Source organism: Diadema antillarum, unplaced genomic scaffold, assembly GCF_040938485.1.
Source record: "Diadema antillarum isolate AM-2024a unplaced genomic scaffold, OU_Dant_1.0 seq00002385_RagTag, whole genome shotgun sequence".
NCBI lineage: Eukaryota > Metazoa > Echinodermata > Echinoidea > Diadematoida > Diadematidae > Diadema > Diadema antillarum.
In genome coordinates, this window is record NW_027272998.1 from 85,001 (window position 1) to 108,891 (window position 23,891).

General features: G+C 35.5%; 1 protein-coding gene across 1 annotated transcript; it reads right to left on the reverse strand.

Annotated features, from left to right (window-relative positions):
• Positions 1 to 14,513: 14,513 nt before the first annotated feature.
• LOC139714691 (uncharacterized) lies at positions 14,514 to 20,034 on the reverse strand. The gene is made up of 3 exons (XM_071626365.1): positions 19,943 to 20,034; positions 19,222 to 19,364; positions 14,514 to 15,134 (listed from the first exon to the last, which is right to left on the reverse strand). The coding sequence occupies exons 1-3, from the start codon at positions 20,024 to 20,026 to the stop codon at positions 14,693 to 14,695; spliced, it is 669 nt and encodes a 222-aa protein (XP_071482466.1). The 5' UTR covers positions 20,027 to 20,034; the 3' UTR covers positions 14,514 to 14,692.
• Between the last annotated feature and the right edge of the window lie 3,857 nt (positions 20,035 to 23,891).

Here is a 23,891-nt window from a genome sequence, read left to right on the forward strand (position 1 = left end):
CACATATAAGTACTGTACGTATAAGAGTATACGTGCGCCATATGTTATGCACAAGAAAGGCCGGCTAGCTGGCAGCCCGAACTAGAAGTTGTTTACAGGATTGACAGCGCGTATAGTAGCGCGTGACGCACTCGTAACAACTGATTGAGTGCGCACTGTTAGTGTAAACATTGTGACGTCAGGCCGTGCATGTTAGTAAGAAAATAATGCACGCACACGTGACTCATTTCAGCGCTTCCAATTGGCTACATTCTTGAACCCATTTTATAAGACCACTTATTAAATAGTCTACTGGACGACCGTTGGTCTAATGGTCAGTCTGCTCTAATGCACTAATGATCTAATGACCATTTAGTCTCAAGCACACTTTGTCTAATGTTCAAGTGGTCTAATTCAGTTGTTTAGTGCTGCCATCTTCAACAGATGAAATTATCGTATCAGAGACTCAGAATAATCGTTCTTGGAGCAAATTTTTGTACAACCGGGGGTTATTGTGATTGAAATGTGTTTCACAAGCTCGTGAGAGAGAGGAAAAAAGGGTGAAATAGTAAATGATTCTGAAACGATGGTGCATTGCACAAAATCCTGTTAATTTAAGTATTCATGCTATCAATATAATGGCAACAGTTATAAATACTGCAACGCAAAATAGAACTTTACCACCGCAGTGGGTTTATAAATCAGAACACTTTTCAATTATGGTGCCGTGCTCAAAATATAAAGTATATATAAATACATATAAATATACACACATATATATATATATATATATACAATATCTTTTGATTGAAGAAGAAGAAGAAAAAAAAACACTTACTTAACACAAATGTATATGGTCATATCATATGAAGATGTCACAAGTAAATATCAGAAATATGATGGGGCCTACATAAAAGCTATAACGCTTGTAAAACTGTATAGGTTCCCGAATTCATAGGCATATAATTATACGGAGAACTTATATGTTTATCTTGACCAACTAAAATTATACAAGTACAAAAATCGGTATAAAGAATAAACTAATGCACCACATGGATATCGCTCAAACCAGACTGTACGGATCTCGACGTGTTTGAAAAAGAAAGATATATTTGATGTATCGGTACCTTTAAATAACTTGGTGCTGCGGACAAACACAAAAGACTGAAAGCATTTAAAAAAAGTTACTAAATGCTTGGTAGTGTGTATCCACTAAATAATAGCAGTTTTAATTTGCGTTTGAAGGTGAATAGAGATACGAAAGAAGTAATGTCTTGAGGGAGGTCATTCCAGTATCTGGGTCCAGTAAATATGATACGAGTACGGGGAAGGTGATAGGCGTCACTCTTGCGAGTGGGATATTTACTATGTGAAATAGTTACTATGTGAAATTGGAACATTTCACCATAAATCACACTGTGTGGCCGTGTGTTCGTTCCATAAGGGTAAGGGCAAATATTACAAAGTTCACTTCTTACACCAGGCGCAGTGCAATGCAGTGATTTCACAAATCCAAAATTGTCAAGAAGATATACGAGACGGCCCTCACTTCGTCAGCTTACACAGAGCAGGTTGTCATTATAAAACGGCAGCGCATAATTTATATTATGTGCTCGATCTAGTAAACCTCTTGCCATGATTATACTTAGTAATATTTAGTTGTAAGAAAGTTTTTGTCGTCTATGACATAACATAGGCTTTTAACTTTTAACAATAATAATCAGTAAGTCTAGACAAAGGCAACTGCGAAGGTCATATCAGTCGACGTGTAATGCAGTGATTTCACGAAGCTTCATTCTTCTTTTTCGAACAAAAACATAACACAAGATAAATCAGGTATTACATCATAAATAAAAACATTTGCCTTTGCAATAGATAAATGATATCGATAAACATAAGAGCGCATACTGGCAAAAAAATAATACAAAGTCATGCTTCAGTTGAAAAAAAAAGAATAGAGAGGTCCACTAAAAAGCAAAGCTTGTATATTGTGAACCACTCATAAAACTTATGAATTACTTATTTACAGACACTTGTCACAAATATGATATACGACAGGACGGGACAAAACAGAAGAAACACAACATGACACAACTTGCCAGAATAGATGAAAAGAATGGAAGGAAAGAAAGAAAAAGAGAGAATGAGAGAATGAGAGAAATCGTCAACACAAGGTAAAGAATAACTGGTCTTCACCTATAGACCAATTCGGTTTGGCTAATGTTTTTAATGGTAATTTCTAACAGGGGTTTCGGGTATGCCTCATAAAAAGCCAAAAAAACAAAAACAAAAAACAAAAAACCTGAATGTACTGACATAGCGTCGCATCTGGCTCATTGCATAACCCATTGAAAGTGCTTTTGTTCTTCTTTGGAAGCCTCCAGTTTTGGCCGCCATGATTAGTTACAGTGCTCTGAAGTCGGATTCATCCATATACAGTACTGTGTTAGGCGTAAACAGAGCAGGTTATGATTTTATATACATAACAGCGCACATATCCTGTGCTCGGTCTAGAATAAGCGCTTTTTAAATGAGGACAGTGAGTAGAATTTTGACAGACAACGGACTTACCAATTCCTCTGAAACCAGTATACGTAGAATGAGCTCGATGAAGGCTCGCATAAGAATGCGAATATAATATGAATATACGTGACATACCGGCCCCTGATATTACGCACGCGCAATTTCTCCTTCAGTAAGCCCTATACACATGCACTCTCATAATAGAATGAGCTGAAAAAAATTGTGTGACATATACATTATGCTACGTTCCTTCTGTTACGATCGGCGCCGAAGCTGAAATCGCGGACTTCATCCTGAAGCAATCGTGGCGTTGTGATCAGATCCTGAGGTCAACCGCTGCACTTGCGTTGATAGTAGAAAAATTTTGGACTGTTCAAACTTTTTCTATGATCAAAATGAGAAACAATCGTGGCCGTGCCATCAGTACGTCTTGGATTGTAAAAAAAAAGCAACAAATCATAATCTATTCAATCATGCTTCTTAATGCTTCTAATCGGAATCATCCTTTTTACTTGCATATTTTACACTTATACTTATTCAAACTACAAACATTTTGTTTTTTTTCCGAGGCCGCTACACTATTTGTATAATTCAGTCGCCAATTTTGAAGTCTATAAGCAATCTCCTTTGACATTCTTTTCTTTAGAACGCACAGTCATATTGAATTAATTGACCCCATAGTTTGGATTTGATTGTTGACCAACTAGAGGCAAACACGTGCGCGCAAACTATTTCGATACACTCTGTCAGAAAATACACTACTATAGTAGTCAATTTTTTAATGACGCCTTTCCTTTCTTTCTTCGTGCTGTGGCTGTTTTTCGTGTGAGTGGGTGGTGTTTATCTGTGAATTTCGTATTGCATGACCAACTGTGTGTATTTGTATGTATTGTTGTTTTTGTCACCATATTTTCCTGGTACACACGGATATCAACATGCATAATACCTTATTTTCAGTATGTATTTCCTCTTTACTGTGAAATAGATAATTTGTATAATGATAATAAATTTTTTCATTACCTGCATCATATTTTGTTGTGTTTTGCACATTGTTTACAAGGTGAAAGAACTTGTTTGATTTCTGTTATAATGTCCATAAATGAGAAGTATGGAAATAAAATGAATTGAATTGAAATTGAAATTGAAATATAAATCACTAATCAGATGTTCTACGTGTATAATATATTTTCTTAAAATGTATATTGACTGGATTGTGTCATACGCTCAATTATCATATCAGGAGAAATAATACCAACATAGCCAAGGACAGGTAACTTATACACCGACCATTCCTCGCACTCTTACATTACTATAAATAGGCCTGCATTATTTCATGGATTTCCATATTTTGTATATATTACGATATATCTATATACATTTATTTACAATCAGATTATTTGTAATGCATCATTGGTTTAACGTTTTGATTCCCAGTTATGATTATTTTGCTTGTTGTCAAACATAAGTCATACAGCAGCAAACAAGGTCAAGTAGGCCGAAAACTTGGCAATCAAAAGCGCGGTATAAAGCAATGTCATCGGATGTACCAGCCTACATTATTGGTACACTTATTGAGACGACATCCAACCTTCGAGTAAAAGATGTTGAAACACTTTACCGGCAATATATATATATATATATATATATATATATATATATATATATACATATATATGTCTTGTCATGATAAATCGATTCAATTAAACGATAACGTAATAGTGAATCGTGAACACTTAAATCTTTATTGGAAATTGACAATCTGACAAAAGCGTTTTCCACATGAAACTGAAGGTGATAACAAATAAATGGAATAATTGTTTTGCCAATCAAGCAAGTCTAGATAGAGATTTAAAAAAAAAACTAGCTTTATTTATTTCTCACTATAAAAAAGTTCTGGCAGACAAATCAATTTTCTTGCTATATTTCGATTAGATGTCTTGAAACGTGTTCGGAAAAAACATATAAGAAACATCTGATCAGTAATTGTATAGAATGTCCGTAATCAATGAGTTACTTTGAGAAAAACAGAGCCTTTCACGTGTTATGATTTGTAAATCTTTGGCTGAAGAGGAAGTACCAAATAAATTGAAAATTGCAAAAATGATAGAGATAAAAAAAAGAGGAGCAAGAACACAATATTGATTTTATCACTGTATTGTTCTTTTCAGTTATAGGGCTAAAAAGAGTTTTTCACCGTTTATTACTCGACTACTCAATCTAGTCCACTGCTTGCCCGAAATCGGTCGAGATACATCTGTACTTTCTACGGATGACTGGTTCCAAAAAAAAAATATTTTCAACTTGGAGGCGTGGAGGATTGAAAACAAAACTAGAAAATTATGAATAATAATGAATTGGTTACGTGCTACATGGAACAGATGAACTCTTAAAAAGGCAGCTGCATTATATTGTCAAAATTGAATAGATAAATACTATATATAGGTGAAAAGCTTGAAATATCCTGAAGTCACTGTTGACGACAGATGGTATTCGAATGCTCACATTCAAAATACTATGATAATCAAGTAAACGGATTAGCTCTATAGATCGGCTTAGACAATTTGTAAACATAACTGAAAGGAAGGCAAGGCACAGCTGTAATGTGTTGCCTCATTTTGATTATGAAGATGAAGTGTCACAATTCGCAAATTGTATCTGTCTTTCTCCAACTTCCAAAAACCTAAAGTAGAGTCAGGAGAACTAAACAGAGAGTTAAGCCTTATTCTCATACCTCAGTAAGTGAAGTTCATTAGCGTTTGAGTTGGAATACCATTTATCAGAAAGACAAAATATCTATTTCAATTTTTTTCAATTCAATTTATTTTTTATGTTTCTCGATGAAAAAAAGATACAAGAAATATAACAAAATTAAATGAAATACATGATATCCAGCTCTGTTAGGCATACATAGAATATGGCAAATATATTTATAAAACATATAGTGGTCGATCAATGAAAGTTGGAATCTGAGAATGAATGCTAAAGAAATATGAAACATACTTAAAATCTAGGCCTATATTTCATTACATATGTATATAAGAAATAAATAATATGATATCAAACTACATGAAAGACATGCTCGAATACAAACATCGCCATAACCCCTTCGCAAATCGAAATTATTTATGTCCATCTCAGCCTACAAGAAATAATTCCAAGAGATTGTTTATACGCAAAGCTGTATCTGCATTATTTTAAAATCCTTATATACCTCTGAAAGTGAAGTTCATTAGGTTGGAATTCTATTTATGTCAGAAAGACAAAGTACCTACGTCTATAGTATATCATTTACACACAAGAAATCGAATAACATGACAGCAAAACACATGAAAGACATTTTGAACACAAACATCGCCTTATTCCTACCACAGTCAAATCATTCGTCTCCATCTAATAGTCTATACAGCAGATAATTGCAAGAAATCGTTCACGCACAAAGCTGCTTCCACACTCACAATGATAATCTGACTATTTGAGACACCTTTCAATTGTCACCGCCATAAAGTTCAACTTTCAGGCCCTCATACCTCTTCAAGTGACGTTCATTAACTTCGGTTTGGAATACCATTATCAGAAAGACAATAGATTGTTATTTACATAATCTGTAAGAAATTACATTACAATAACAATACTGATGACATGAAGCTATCACGACTATATGAAAGACTTTACAAAACATCGGCATAATCCCTCCACAATCAAAATTATCTGCGTCTATACCTCAGCCTACAAAAAATAATTGGAAGAGATCGTTTATACACACAGCTGCATATACATCATAATATCTGATCATTTAGGCTGCCACTCCCCTTCCACCGCCTGGACGTGCGTTCAACTTTACGACCCTAATACCAATGCAAGTGAAGTTCTAGTTTGGAATACCTTATATCTAAAAGACAAAATACCTAAAGTTTATCATTTACATAAAAGACGTGTTTGAATATTGATACAAACAGCGCCATATTCCCTCTACAATCAAAATTATCTCTTTCCGTTTAAGCCTTTAACAAATAGTTGCAAGAAATTACTCATAAACACAGCTGCATCTGCATATAACTATTATAATACAGCTAAAGATAAATCATCTGACAATATTATTTAGGCTACCTCTTCCCTTTCACCTCCTTTAAGTTCAACTTTAAGACTCTCATGCCTCTGGCAAGTAAAGTGCATTACCATTTAGGTTTGAATACAATACAGAAAGATAGAATATCCATAATCCTATCATGCACATAAAAGAAAAAGAATAACTCCACAACACACTACAAAAACATGAAAGACAAGTTTGAATATACAAGCATCGCCATATTCCCTCCACAGTCAAACTCACCTCTCTATATTGTAGCCTGCAACAAATAACTGCAAGACATTGTTAAAGTGGCAGATCTAGGGAAGGAGGGTTAAGGAGTTTAACCCCACTTTTTTCTGCCAAGCGAAAATGAGATGTGCATAGATGCATAGTACATAACTGCAACCTGGATTGAATATATTTCAAAGAATTGTGTATCTACATAAATTATACCGGTAAGAATGCAGAAGAGCGGACATAGAAGGAGAGAATAGACACAGTGGTATATACAGTACACTGAAGGAATATCTAAGGAGGACTTGTGTTTGACAGATTATTTTTGTCTGATAAAAAAAAATACATGCAGTTGTTTTATGCTTAAAGAAATGATGACACCATTGAGATGATGAAACGATCCAAATTCGTTGTATATAATAAGATTCCAATAAAAATTATTTCAATTTAAAGAACTCAAAGTTTTAACTGGTTTGACTGTTATTATATTATCATGAAGTGAGTTCCATTACTTTGGCCCATGTATCGTAAATGAAGGTGTTCTGAGCCAGAAAAGTTCTCAAATACGGCAAATGGAATTCATTCGATCTTCTTGTTGGATAATTGTGAATGGATTGATTTCTTTGAAACATTGTTTCAAGTATATTTGGAAGATTTTTTTTTTTTTTACAAAATTATGCATAAATTGTCCTAAATTAAGCAAATACAGAATTCTGATTTTAGATATTTTGTGTCAAAAAATAACGGGTCAGTATGAGACAAAAATGCAGTATGATATATGGTACGGAGTGACTTCTTTTGTAATAGAAGTAATTTATCTAAGAATGTTTGATATGTATTTCACCACGCGAGAATACCATGATTTACATAAGGCAAAATTAGGGATGAATATAATGTAAGCAGCGACGATAAAGAAAGACAAAACTTAAGCTTGTTAATTATGGCAATATTTTGTGAAATAGTTTTGCATATTTTATCAGTATATGAAATTTCCATGAAAGTTTATTGTCGACTGTTATTCAAGAAATTTAACGTGGGGAAACATTTTGCAGTGGAATACCATCAAAAACAATATCAACAGGTAGCTGCCTCTAGAGTTGTTAATAAGCATTTGATTTTGTTTTTTCAAGATTGATTTTGTTTTTTTGCTTCTATCTATTTGACTATTGGGCGAGTTTTTTTTAATTCAGAGTTTATTGTATTTGTATAGGGTAAGAGGATTATTGTGCGAAAAAAAATCAAATTTGAGTCATTCGCAAAGGGAATAAAAGAAAGAACATCTGATGATCTACAAAAAACATTTGTATAGACAATAAGCAAGAGCGGACCTAATAAACTTCACTGCGGGACCCCACATTTGATATTTAGCATTAATGAGTTACAACCATTTAAAGGGACATATATTATTGCTTCCTGTTCATGAAGTAGTTCTGGAACCACTCGAAGGCCTTCCCACGCACTCCGTGATGATGTAATATATTAAGTAAAATATCATGATTAATGGTGTCGAAGGACTTGGAGAAGTCCAGGAACAAACCTATCAGATGAGAAGATTTGTCGATAGCATGCGCCACTTTTTCTGTAAAACTCCATAATGCATGCATACAGTGCTATGTTTTTGCCTAAATCCAGGGGCAATCTGAGAATGTGAAAATATAAAAAAAAACTTGTTATGCTCCGTCCCACAATCTAGAACTTGGTTTCACATTCTGCGTCCACTCGAGATTCAGGGCTGGCCGCATTCGTTGCTGCGTCTTCACTTTTTGGCATCAAGTGTTCCCTTTCCTCTGGAGTACTAGTACTCGGCCGTGAAGTCATTTCCATCACATTATCTGCCTGGACTGAGGAAGTAGTGGCACTACGTCTGTCACTGCCACCGCCACTAGAGGGAGCCTGGGGATTCTCAGGGTCCTACCGATGGAAATTATGACAAAGTAAAGAGTGAAATGACATGTTCAGAGGTCTCTATCGGTAGATGCTTGGAAATGGCGACAAACTTTTTAAAGCTAGAATAACCACCCAGTCATCTAATGTACTAACCACATTTCAATAAAACTCATTGACTGATTGACGTTATTACATTACAAAAATTCATAGAGCCAGGTTGACCTCTCACTCTGCCAACAGATGAATCAGTGAGGGCAATTACCTATCAATGTTTTTTCGTTACCCATCGTTCACCACTATGCAAAACTTGAAGATAGCCATGCAAAGAATACAAAATTCGAATGAAATCCTTGCAGTCAAAAATGCATTAAATTCCTCATGGGCTGCATGACTTTTGAGCTGTATGACTCGTGGTCTGTATGGCTCGCGAGTGTCTGTTTTGTGATATGCACCCAGAATAACCACCCAATCATGTACTGTTTATACAACGTTTGAATGAACTCATTGACTGATTGCCATACAGATATTTATCCAGTCAGGTTGATCCCTTACCCTGCCAACAGATGGATTAGTGACGGCAATTACCTGTCAAGGCTTTTCTTTATACCCATTGCTCCCCACTGTGCAAAATTTGAAGAAACTCTTATAACATATACAACAATTCAGTCAACATTGCCACTTCCTCCCCTTGATACACTACTCTGTGAAACTGAAAAAGAAAATCAGGTAAATAATGTAAAATTTGAAGATGATTTCATCACAAATGGATTTTCTACGGTCTCCCACCTGTCTATCACTCCCACTTGCCTGGTCTGCAGACCCACTTGCCGATTGCTGCGACCTGTCGTTGTTACTACCAGAGGGAGCCTGATTGACCCCATCTCGGTTCTGTTAATAAATATCATGACAAAGATTAAAGAGTGAAATGACATGAAGGGTCCTATGGATTACTCTTCGGTATATCTACTTAGGGACTGTGAAGTTAGAATTCTCAAGGAGCGAGCTATAGTAACTCCTTAAAATGCCAAACCATTCATTTCTACATCACCATTTTATGAACGAAATCTATCAATCCATAATGACGTTATTGCATTACAAATTGGCATCCACTCGGGTTGACTTTTCACTCCGTCACAGTCAGATGTGACTTTTGATGACTTTTTCCAGAAATCCAGTCAAAATGTTTTTTCCACTTTTCTAGCATGATAAAAGAGCACATGACTTCAGCCCTTCCGAGAGCAGGGGAAATAATATTACCTTTAAAAAAATACCAGTAACAAATTGAATATCTACTTTTCATGAAAATGAAATTTTGTTGAATTCTCCTTACGTTTTCTTTATATTATTGTCAATGACCAATGATGATGTCACGAACTATAGCAATCTTCTTGTCCAGTGATAACGGCACCAAAATTAAGAAAAGGATAACCTTTGAAACGATTGACCATTTTTCTCAAATTTCACTGATGTGTTCTACCAATATTGCTGCTTTAACTCAATCCATATGTATATATATATATATATATATATATATATATATATATGTATATATATATGTATGTATATATATATATATATATATATATATATATATATATATATATGGATATATGTGTTCTACCAATATTGCTGCTTTAACTCAATCCATATATATATATATTGGGATTTACTTTCCTATAAACCTTACATTCAAAGATATCAAACAGGATTGATTTTTCATAAAATTACAAATACTAGCACAGTTTAAGCCAGCCACAATTATTACAATTCCCGACTTCACGGAAAAGATTTGTGCAACATAACGCGAGAAGAATACCATTCTCCTTTCTACTTCGAAGCTAACTTTACCTAACGAAACTCGATGAACAGGCCTGATATTTGTGACGTTACTGAATGGACTAAGCAAGCAAAAGCAGACTATGTACTCTAGACAATGCCAAGATTCAAAGGTGTAACCGTTTTCCCAGGTGGGAGTTGTATTAATGTTTAGCCGGGATAAATACCTACATATGCCACCTGTATTCAAAGTGAATCTAACACTTTTCCGTGTCTTTTGAGAGATGCTTTAAAACCATCAACAGGAATGACAATCCAAAAGGTAAAATTCCATGTCCCTCATGCACTTGCTCGCCCAGAACACTTTGGCCAAAGTCATTATCAGCATTCGCTTGGCCTTGCTACTGTTTGAGTTATGCATTCAGCCGCCGGGTGGTTTGCTGTTCATTCACATTTATACCACTGTAAGACGGGCTTTTCAAACTCGAAAAAGCGATGTCAATAAAAGCGTTGCCGAATTTTCCGAAATGCATCCGAAGTGCTTTCATTACCGCAGACATCGTAAGAATTTTCTATTTGGTCTTGATGCATTCCCCGTTGTGGAATGCGCAAAATCTCACATTTTGTCCTTTCCAAGATTCTAGCATAAACACAGCATATAATTTGTGCCAAGATGTAATTTTCTTTGAATTTCCACTTTAAATTATCCCATGGTACAACTACGCAAAATAATGACATAGGTTGTTCGTAATACGCTCGGTCAAGTGGTCTGTATCAGATCGTAATCGATTGTATAATCATAATCAAGCGGTAGGATTTTTTTTTTCACTTTGGTAGTTACCCGACCACTGCAGGTGTAGACGCGCGACAAACTGTATGCAGTGAAATAATGTGGAGAATGAACAATTGATAAGATATAGATTGAATGCTTCATATTGATAACGTTTTTCCACCCAATTTCATCCGATCATATTTATGAAAAGTTTCATACTAAATTTAGCCGCCAAAGTCGTGCGGAAGTGGATACTATTATAATATGTATGCATGTACTGTATATGAGTATGAAAGTTCAGGATAATTCAAAGGTCACATTTAAAAGTGCTCAAAGTTTACATTGTTCAAACAGACGAAATACAACAAAGAACATACGCAGTAACGAAAAACACTGCCCATATGCCGTAAATGTTTGCTGTTTGAATTTCTTAATGTTCCTCACGGCAGTACTGATACGAATTTTAATGCATTTCTCGCCCAATTTTAGTTTGAACCCGCTTTTTACACGTGCATGTGAGAAAATCAGAAAAAGAATGCTGATGAAATCAAATTTGATGAGCTAGATAGCACTTTTGAATGTTGATTTCGAAGATCGTTTAAATTCGCTCGAATTTGAATGATCGCACCTGTTAAATCGAACGCAAATCTGATGAAATTATACGGGAAAACTTATATTACGTAAAATATTTTTCTTCGAATTCTTACGTTATTGTTCCGCAGTGGGCAGTTGACCTTCCGTAGAAGACATAATACCACCAGCACGACCACGACCAGTCCCGGGATTACGATGACACAGATCACTACGATGACACAGATTACTACAATGATTATCGTTTTCTTATTACCTTGCGACAAACCTGTCAATGTGAAAAAAACCCCAAACAAACAATAAAATGGAAGGTATAGACTGTAAGCCAGTGGAGCAGATGCATATTCCCACTAGAGTTAGATAAGCTGCAGTGCCGTGTACTAGTTTACATGCACGGCAAAGGTTTGTTTGTTTGTTTTTTTTTTGTTGATAAAGTAAGGTTTTCCTGGTCAATTTCATAATTTTGCCATTCAAGTTCCTATTTCGAGCATTCAATTTCACGCATTCCACGCTCTCAGCACTGAATCAGCAATCACATTCAAAATCAGACCATTCAAATTCAATATCGGAGCAATCAATATTGATGTTGATTTAGTCATTCAAATCTAAGATAGGAGCATGTATTTCACTGACTGACTGAGCAATGAGTTTTCAAGTTCATTTCAAGCAGGCGCTTGGCAGCAAGAAATATTGTCGGTTATTATGAGAAGGCAACCATGCATGTTCCAAATAAGTGCATTCAATTTAAAATAGTTTTTGCATTCATTCAGCTTGGGGCCACGCTTGCGTGTCTTTTCCACCACCTTTGAATAGATTGGTCTTCATGATGATAATTTATTTTGCCCTATACGCCAACCATGTCATTCTAAAATTGAACATCACGATGTTAAAATGGCAGTCGTATATACAGCCACATCAAGCGCTATACTCAAGTATATACAAACGATCATAAACTAAAGAGAGGTTGACTGGCATCTTTGAGAAAAGCGATTTCCACTTCATTGAAACTGATAACATAAGCACACGTCTTGCTTGTTGTTTTGTGATATCTTATTGGTTTACATTTGCGGGACTATGTGAGATCTGGATTTTTGTTTCAGTTTGTCTTTAAATTGATGCATTATGTGGTTAGTGTTGGGGCATTGTCCTTTTTTAGTGCATGCAGTGTCACCAAGTAGTATGTTTAAATTGTCATTGTGTTGTTTGGATGCACTGCTGAATGGGCCTTATAATTCAAAATGTCTTGAAATGATAAACCACGAATACAACAGAATAATACAACAGCACTGAACATGAAAAATGCATATAAGCCTGGGTTGCGTATAAACCTCTTTGCTTGTTTTATAAGAAACTTTCGCCTCAACTGTTTGCCCCATAATCACCCAATTACCCCATTCTTAAAGAAAAAAAATATTCTATTTCCTTCGTTTTATGACTGCATGAAGAAGGAAACTGGTCATTTGAAAATGAAAAAGAACGCCCCAAACAAGCTCATTGGGAACCGCGTGAAATTGAATGCACGAGTAGGAAATGACGTGTGTGCAGTACCCATGCCATTACATTTGGAAATGGAACGGACATGCGTGAATTTGATTTGAAGGAAACGAAATGGAGCTCCCATAAATGAGATTGATTGCTCGGATTCTAAATTTGAATGCCCGAATATCTTCGCCTGCGTGCAATGCGTGAATTTGAATGCACATTTATGAATTGGAATGATAAAAGTAAAAAAAAAATTGACCTATATGGAAACCTAAACATTTTACGGCACTCTCTTCCGCTTTATGTATATATTTGAATCTGTCTAGATGTGAGGGTAAAAAAAAGAAAAAAACAAACAAACAAGCAAAAATTCCCTTGTCGCTTAAAGGACAAGTTCACCTTCATAGACATGTGGGTTGAGTGAATGCAGCAATATTAGTAGAACACATCAGTGAGAGTTTGAGCAAAATCTTACAATCCGTTAAAAAGTTATGAATTTTTGAAGTTTCTGCTCAGTCACGGCTGGATGAAAAGACTACTGTAGCTTGTGATGTCACATGAGTAACGCGATATAAAAAAAGAATAAAGAAAATTCAACATATTTCCATTTTTCTCCAATAACAAAAGAACACTCGACTTCTCTCTTTCAGAAGGCAGGGGGAATAATGTTACCCTTAACATAAGTCAGTACCAAGTCGAAGAAATGTGCACTTCATTTAAAAAGTAAAGTTTTGTGAAATTCTCTTTTCATTTTCCTTATATAGTTGTACGCATGTGACATCATACACTGTAGTAGTCTTCTCTTCCAGCAGTGACGGCGTAGATACTTAAAATATTTGTAACTTTTGAACGGATTGTCCAATTTTCCTCAAACTTTCACTGATGTGTTCTCCTAATATTGCTGCATTCTCTCAATCCTTATGCATATGAAGGTGGACTTGTCCTTTAATCTTAGTCAATCGTGCATTAATTACACTCTGGGACTCCCTGAGTGCATCATGGATATATCACTATACACTTCAACTTCATATGCTGTGAAATTTAGGTGAGGGAAAAATAGTTTGGCTGAATTTGGCCGTCCGTTTGTCCGTGAGGACTCGCGGCGATCTGAAAACATCTAGCTGAAATGCACGCGGTCATCAAGCACTTGGCGATAGAATTTCCTCTTTTCAAGACCAGGAAAACACATAAAAGCAACATAGGGATCCCACCCACTTTCAACATTTTGGTGGCCACCAAACACAATGTCTTTTCTTATAACAATAATTATGGTGTCTCGACATCTATTTTTATTACTAAAAATGTCGACCGTTGTATATAACAGGTCTTCATTAATGGCCGTTCCTCCGTAGTGCCCTTTCCATTCCCATCACCGAAATCTAGTGTAACCGAGCAGGGAGATGGAACCACCTCCCTGAACCGAGTAAACGCAATATACCGTTTTCAGGAGCACGATTTCCAGACCCTTCGATTTCGGTTGGCGTGATCGTTTCTAACTCAGTTTCAATTGCCGTCTTGTCACTGCTCTGTGTCGTCTTGTCACTGCTCTGTGTTGTCGTACAGTTCTCGCATGTTGTCATGACAACGCTACTTTCGTCTGTTTGTCTGTCCCGGGTGGACACTGACACTCTTGAGGGTGTTTTAGTGGTTGATCCTTGTGAATCCGTCAAAGTTTTTGTTCCGATGTGTATACATTTTGTGTCTGACCTCGTGGTGCACAGAATATCGACTCTTTCATTCTTTCCACATTCCGAGCACTTGTGGCAATCTGTGCACCGATTGAACTTCACTTGGAAGTATTTGTTCTCACAAGGGTCACATCTACAGTATTGTTGAGAAAAACAAATATAAAAGTACAGCAGCCATTCTATTGTGACTCGCGTGACATTTACACAAGATTTTAAGTTGTTATGGTTGAGTACTTTAAAAGATTTATCTTGCAGACCTGTTTCTTTTACAAATTTCAATCAAGGTATCGGTCCTTCACATTTGTTCACAGAAATGTTTGATGTGAAGTCATTCTAGTTAGAGATACTTCACTTTTTTTGTTGTGACTCGCGTGACGCGACACTATTGAAGATTTCTGACATTATTGTACTTCACTGGATTTTCGTAAGAAAGTATTTGTCCTATGTACACAAAGTTTTCTGGATTCAATTTTGAGACATTAGACAATAAGAAGTCAAAATTTCATCATCCTTTGACTTTTCATCTCAACTCAGTTGACATTAAAATGTGACTTGCGTGACACATGAGCGTGACTCGCGTGACAAGTGTTATTCAGGATCAAAAGTAAAGCCTACTATAATTATTTTATTGAGTTAAATGAGTCAAATATTTACCCTAACACGTTAATTATGGTTAGTTTTATCACATATATCTTTAAAACAAAGAAATCATCTAACTCCTATCTCTATTGGGATCATGGGTGCTCATAGCACATTTGATACATAAACATGCAGCAAAAATTCACTTGAACCTCTTTTTTTCCCCTCGTCAAATCAAGAGTTCTGGGAAATTCTCTTTCAGTGAATTTTCCTTATCTTTCTTATTTACTATAATTGTACCAACTAGTCTTTTTTTTTTCAAAATGAATCTAATTCAAACTTTATCAATGTTAACTTGCATATTTGCTGACGGATTTATGTGAATCCATTTAAGCTCTTCTCGAAACTTTAAAGTTACTTTGATGCACAAAGAATCCTCACTTCTTCTTATAATAGATAATGTTCACACATACTGATACTCTCTTTCTTTCTTATCTACCATTACTGAGTCTGATGTGAAGAATGATCACCATGTTTTGCTTATTTTTAAAGTAAACTACATGATATGATATATACTAGATTATTCAATTTTCTTTGCCAAAGTGTCTTTTCTGTAGTTTGAGAAAGTTTGTCTCTGCTTCGTGGAGACAGTTTTCATGCCTAGTTTGTTGGGGCCGTTTTATTTTCTTTAAGATTCAATCTCTTCATTCATGAACTTTAACTTTGAAGTCTCCTATTGTTGACAAGATATTGCTGCTATACTTTGCACAGAAGCGGATCTAGAGGGGGGGGGGGGGTTGCAACCCCCCCCCAAAAAAAAAAAAAAAAATCCTGGGACCATTTTTGTAAAAATCTTATCTTTTTTTTAAAACTTGTAATTTTTAATTTGGCAATGACCTCTATACCAAAAATAGTGGTGTTTTAAATGCAAGAAAACGCCATTTTCACACACAGATTTTCAAAAATTCTCCCTACTGTGCGAGGGGGGACACCCCCTCCCACACCCTCCCTCCCCCCTTTATAAAAAGCTACATCCGCCCCTGTTGCATTAGATATCTAATTCAGGCTGCCACGGATCTTTTATCCAGCCAGTGGAATATATTTCCCTTTCTCTAGGTGACTTAAGGTAAATGTCACTTCTGACCACTTTGGAGGCTTGTGCCATAGATGCTGCGGGGATGCTTTCTTCTGAAGGCAATTCTTCCATCAGCCAATTGACTTTTGGGCCTGCACTTGAAGGCCCAATGGTATCCTCATTTCCACCATTATTGTTGGATAGATCATCACTGCTTCTCTGAGAAGTGATTTTTTTTTTGTGCGACAAGATATTCACTCTTTGAAGGTGATATATTGAAGTGATGATTCAGTTATGTGGTGCAGCTAAACTCCATAGATGACAGGCAGGTATATAAACCCTCAGAACAATCTTCAACTTCCCTTTGTTTGTGACAAAAGTTGTAGGAACAGTCAAAAAATACAGCAAGACAAAATTCCTCAGCAATGGAGCCAGAGCACAAGTTTTGATTTTACACATAACTGAAGCTCTGCCGCTTAAGGCTTGCTGCAATGTGTGTGTCAACTGGATCTTTCCCATGACTTGTATAGTGCTGAGGTTCCACACTACATTGTAGGTCAATGTTGTGTTTCTCCATCAGCACAGGTAATGGCACTGATAACAAATCTATTTTGAATTGGCTTACAGGGCCATCTAACCATATTTTGAACAATTCACTTCACTGCTGACCATTGACAGAAGCTCATCCACAAAAACTACAGTGTACAACATAATACTGTTTTGTCATGGGTTAAGTACGATTCATCATTGATGATGACATGTGATAATTTTCTCCTGGGCCACATTATTGATGTATAGCGAGCTACTTGCACCTAATTCCAAATGGCGTGTTGGACTTAATCTTTGCTGGAGCATGAATGATTCTCAGCGAAGATTATTTGGAGGACAGTAAAATCTGAGGGAAAATTTGAAGCCATTTTCTTGTCATCTTCATACAATGTGACTTGCTGATGGCTACCACTTTATGAAGCAATGTTCCAAGAACTTCACAGAAGTGGAGCTGACATACAGTACAAGTAATTGTAAATTTCATGAAAAGTTCCTGATGCATTACACTTTCTTGTTGACGAGGCGGCCACCCACCTCCTACCATTTTTTCTATTGACCAACCTAACGGAAGTTGACAATCCAGTTAGCTATACATTACTTATTATAACACTTCTTATTTACCAATTAATATAAAACATTTACCTTTATTGGGAAAATTAAATATTTTACCTGATTTAGTTTCAAGACAGAATTTATTTCAAAAAATCTCAATCATTCTGGTCTTTAGTTTTTTCAAACTTGTAAACTGTGACTAGCGTGACAATCCTGAGAAATCCTTGCGTGACTCGTGTGACACAATTGTTCTGATGTTTTTCACAATGAAGGGGTTTATAAATGGAAACATTATTTTCTGGTATGATTGAGGACTCTAAGATCCTCATTATTTATCAGCTACAATTCATACAGTCTACTACTTTTTAAGAAATCTAGAATATAGACATATTTTTGTGACTCGCGTGAGACATTTCGAGGGTGTTGCAATCGAAAATATTGTCAAGCTCATTACATATAAATGAAAAAAGCAACTTGATATGGTAAAATGGGTATAAAATAAGACCTTATGTAAAGAAATATGAATATAGATAACAGAACATGCTTTAAATAGTGAAATAAAAAAAAGCACCAAAGAGACATCATTTTTGTAGTAAATGTGATTTTTGTTCTGAGAGGTGTAACCCGGCTGTTAGAAAGTGAAAAGCCAAGAAAAGTTAGATTTACACCCTTTGAACATATACCTATCCAAATATGAATACATGTACTCTTTCTTAGTTGCTTGAACTTGAAATTTTAAGGTCCTGGTGTCTAGTTACATGGAATGGCTGACAGGTTTTTCCTTCCACACTGAAAACAAAGGGAAGAATTTCATTAACGTAACAATTCATAAAAACATATGCGTATTATATATATATATATATATATATATATATATATATATATATATATATATAATCTGCGCTGCAAAAGCTTTTGATATGCTTGACAATAACGTACATGCAGTTACATGAAAAAAAAGTGTCTTGATCTTGATATAAACACTGCTACAGTTGGCAATGGTTGTGGATTCAATCAATATTCATAATAAAAGTTTGGAAACTATATCCTAATGTCACATCAAGATTTCTTTTCACTTTGTTTCAGATCTTAACAGAAACACAGAAGAATAAACAAAAACAATAACAACCCGCAACCACGTATGAAAGTAATGTTAATGAACAGTGCAGATATATAATTTTAACTCCCAAATATTTATATTGGATACCATGACCACTGTTCCATTACTGTATCAGTGAACACAAGAACGCAATTTAATGTTGGAATCTAATTAGTTTAAAAAGTAAATGAGGCCTTATTCTGATTGTGGGGTTTCCTTTTTGTTGTTCTTATTTGGTTATTATGTGCGACAGCCTAAGAAAGTCTAGGAAAGTGCCCAGGCTCTGACCCGGCAAGTACCCGCTTACTTATGCGAATGTTGGACTGGGCATATTGTAGAGTCAAGTGGTAGTTAAGGTTTTCTCACATATTTGTCGTGTCTTCATCGGCACTGATACATCGTTTGATTTTCTTATGGCCCGGCTTGCAGAGTTTGAGACCTGTAGCACCGTTCTGGCAATCAGAACTCTCGTCGTACGTCATTTGAGAGTCAAACTCACATTCCGAGTCCTGTGACATGGATTCACAAAAACAGAATGGGAAACCCTCGCACAAAAATGTAAGAATATCCTAATGAGTCATCTAACATTGCGGTCCATCTTTGTTTACATGTGTAGACTAATCATTGTGGTGAACTTGTCGAGAAAAGCAAATAAATCAATTTAATCTAGACAAGTGTTTTATCTCCTCTTCGTTGGAAGATTTGTCCTTTCACCTATAGCTGCATAAATGCCGACTTAACAAAGGGGACCAATAACTCATACACGAATATTATATATATATATATATATATATATATATATATATATACATATATACATATATCAATAGAATATAATCTCTCTCTCTCTCTCTATATATATATATATATGTATGTGTATATATATATATATATATATATATTATATATATATATATATATATATATATATATATATATAGAGAGAGAGAGAGAGAGAGAGAGAGAGAGAGAGAGACAGGGGGAAGCTATGGTCTCGATTATCTCCTTAGAGACGCAGTTTAGCTAGCAGTATAATATCAATCTATTACACTTATCAATTATTTTGATGTGTGTATAGTGCTCTTACCGCATTCGAGGGCATGGCTCTATAGTTCCAGATGAGTGCAGTTGTCAGTAGAATATAAACAGTATAATTTTTCAATGCTGCCATCTTTTCTCCCTGTGGGTACCTTTGAGAATATATGTATATGTATATATATATATATATATATATGTATATATTCGATTAAAAATAATGATCAAAAGACAAGAAACAGGGACAAGATAATGACAATATTATTTGTAACATAATATGTTTGATGACTGAAAGAAGTTTCCCAATTTTATCCCTTTTACAAACCTACAATTACCATATGTCCACAATACTCTTCCAAACCACAAACTGAAGTTTTGCCAGTTGTTAAAAGGAAATCAATATCCGGCATTAGTCAATGTATATGTTATGCTCCAATGTCAATTCGAATAATATGAAGTTGTATGCAACACACAGATTATCCAAAAATTTAAAGCTATTCAATAATGTACAAAGTCCAAAGACACAAATAATGCATGTTACAAGTTAGGCTAGCCAACGTCTAATATCCAATTGCTACATCACCACGTGTATCTACCAGACTGTCTAATCACCAACGTTGTTTCTCTAACAATCCATTCGTTTATATTCCCCATTCGTCTATTCATTCTGTCTGGTTTCCATTTCGTCACCTGGGTTCCACCCAATTTGGCTAATACCCATATAGGTAATTTTTCTTACTTAGTCTAACCCCCAGTTCGGCAAATGACTATAGTTTGGCTACTCATCAATATGTCTACTGACCAGCTGGTCTAATGGCACTTAATATAGTCTAATGCACAAATGATCTGACCATTATTTTAGTCTAAAGCACACTCTGTCTAACGTTCATTTGGTCTAATTAACTTGTTTGTCGTGTTCCGTTTACGTCCAAGCCCAGTGTTGCCTGGTTTAGCAGATGAAATTGTCGTATCAGAGACTGAAAATAATCATTCGTGGAGAAAATCATGGTACAACCGTAATAGTTATTGTGATTGAAACGTGTTTCACATCAGCGCGCGAAAAGAAAAATATGCCGAAATAGGAAATGATTCTGAAACAATGGTGCATTGCACAAAATACGCTTTCCAGTAAATTCAAGTATTCATGCTATCAGTAAAATGACAACAGTGCAATGCAAAATAGAGCTTTACCCTTAGTGCATAGGGTTTATAAATCAGAACACTTTGGTATTCTGGTACCTTCGCTCAATACGCTTGCTCGCGCACGTACCTTGCAAGATAACTGATGATTATGTCGATTTGACTACATCGATTAGCATGAACGTTGTCATTACATTGGTGTCATGAGCGTCATCATACTCATTTATACACCTGTTACTTAAATGCAACATTAATTGTTGGTTTTGTTTATACGTTCAATGGTCCCCCTCCCATAATATACCATAGAAATCTGGCTACGCTGGTGAGTGTCACAGGAGGTATGGTATCTGATATCGGGGGCGTCGCTGAAGACTTGTTCGTAGGAGAGGGGCGTCCTAGGGCTTTTGAATGTGATTGGTTGTGATCGATATTTATACGTTCATGGTTATTTGGTTTTCCAAAATCAATATGCAATACCCTACGATAGCATACACTACACGCAGCTGTCTGTTAGCTAGCAATGACATCAACGTGTGCATTTCGATCATTGTATGTCTGCTCTGTGACTTGAAAGCAGTACATAGACCATAATTATGGTATTAGACGGAATCAGGGGAAAAATCCAAAGATTGCTATTAGACAATTTTGTCATAAAACTAAATTACAACTAGCCAAAATGGACAATAGAGATTACTGGACCAAACGGTATTTAGACCAAAGTTATAGTACAAAATAGGTTTAGCCGTGTAGATTGGTGTTAGATGATCTGGGAATTAAACCACCTGCCATTCTAGACTGAGTGACAATAAATCACTATCTTATTGTTATCAAATCAATACATATCAACAGACAGAATCAACGAAGTCCCTTATCGTCAATGTTAAGGAGAACCAACGTACAAACTATACAGAATTGTTTTTCTCTGTGTTAGCTTACACTGAACATGTATATTATATAGCAGCGCATAATAATGTGCTCTTTCCAGTGCAACATTCGATACGAGGATAGTGAGTAGAAGTACAATATTAAATTAAATTAAATTCAATTCAATTCAATTCAATAGTTTATTTATTTCCATCATCAAAAAAGAAAAAGAGAACACGATTCAAAGCGGTACAAATTGTCGATTTGTCTTTCATTCGTACTTTATGATAAGGAAAGTTTTTTTTCAGATACAATACAATGTATATGTACGAATGCTGTCATAAAAAGAAACAATGCACTTAGTCGTGGAAACAAAAATAGTAAATAATCATAACGATGGAAAACAGTAATCCACTAAAAAGCCATGCTTGCAAGACGTGGAACAGTGGAACAAAACAACGACAGCACCAATTTGTTATACCAATAAGATATATTCATAATCTTTATTACATTCTTCTCTATACTATTGTAAATTCACTCATTGGCATATAATGCTGATACTATAAACACTACTTACTACGATTTTAGAATATGAACATACTTATACTAAAACTGTATAACATAGCACATTATGGCACAGACACTATGTTCGTAAGAAAGCCTTTGTCGTGTATAAAAGCGTGTGAAACTTTACTTCAATAATCCGTTGACAAAGGCATTGCAAATATTACAGAGGTCGTTACTTTAAAGGCGCTGTGGGATGCAAAGATTCAATGAAGTTGAAAATTATTGTCATTAAGTCACAAAATTGATATTCACTTCGTAAGCTTACACAGAACAGTTTATAATTATGAAATAGAAGCCCATAAAATATGTACTAGTTCCAGAACAACTTTTGCAATGATCAGGTTTCCAGTTAGCAAAATTTGTTCCAAGAAAGATTTTGTCGTTTGCCTAAATGACAGCGTGTGAAAATTTACTTGAATAATCAGTTATATAGACAAAAACAATTATATACTTTTCACATCAGGCGCCGTGCAGTACAGTGATTTCACAAAGTTGAAATTGTCAACGAGGTACGGAATTGACTTCACTTCGTTAGTTACTAAGAACAGGTTGTGATTAGAAAATAGCAGCGCATTAATATGTACTCTTTCTAGAACTACTTTTGAAATGATTACAGTTAGCAGAATGTTGTTCTAAGAAAGAGTTTGTGGTCTATGAGCGTGTGCAGCTTTACTGTAATAATCAGTTGACAAAGGACAAATACTACAAAGTTCACTTCTTACACCAGGCGCATTGCAATGCAGTGATTTGACAAATCCAGAATTGTCAACAAGGTACGAAATTGGCCCTCACTTTGTCAGCTTAAAAGTTACAGAACAGGTTGATATCACAATATTATTATAGCTGCGCCTAATTATTGTGTGCTCGATCTAGTAAAGCTCTTGCCATGATTATACTTGGTAATGTTTTGTTGTAAGAAAGTTTTTGTCGTCTATGACACAGCATAGGCTTTTAACTTTTAACAATGATAATTAGTAAGTCTAGACAAAGGCAAATACTGCAAAGGTCATATCAGTCGACGTGTAATGCAGTGATTTCACGAAGCAGAAATCGTCAACACAAGGTATGGAATAAATGGCCTTCACCTATAGACCAATTTGGTTTGGGTAATGTTTTTAATGGTAATATATAGGGGTGTCAAGTATGCCTAACAAAAAGATACTTCATGCACTGACATAGCAAAGCATCTGGCTCATTGCGTAACCCATTGAAAGTGCTTTTGTTCTTCTTTGGAAGCCCCCAGTTATGGCCGCCGTGATAAGTTACAGTGCTCTGAAGTCGGATTCATCTATATACAGTTATGTGTTAGGCGTAAACAGAACAGGTTGTGATTATACACGTAAAAACATCGCATATATCCTGTGCTCGGTCTTGAATAACTTCTAGAATGAGGACAGTTAGTAGAAATTTGACAGACAACGGACTTACCG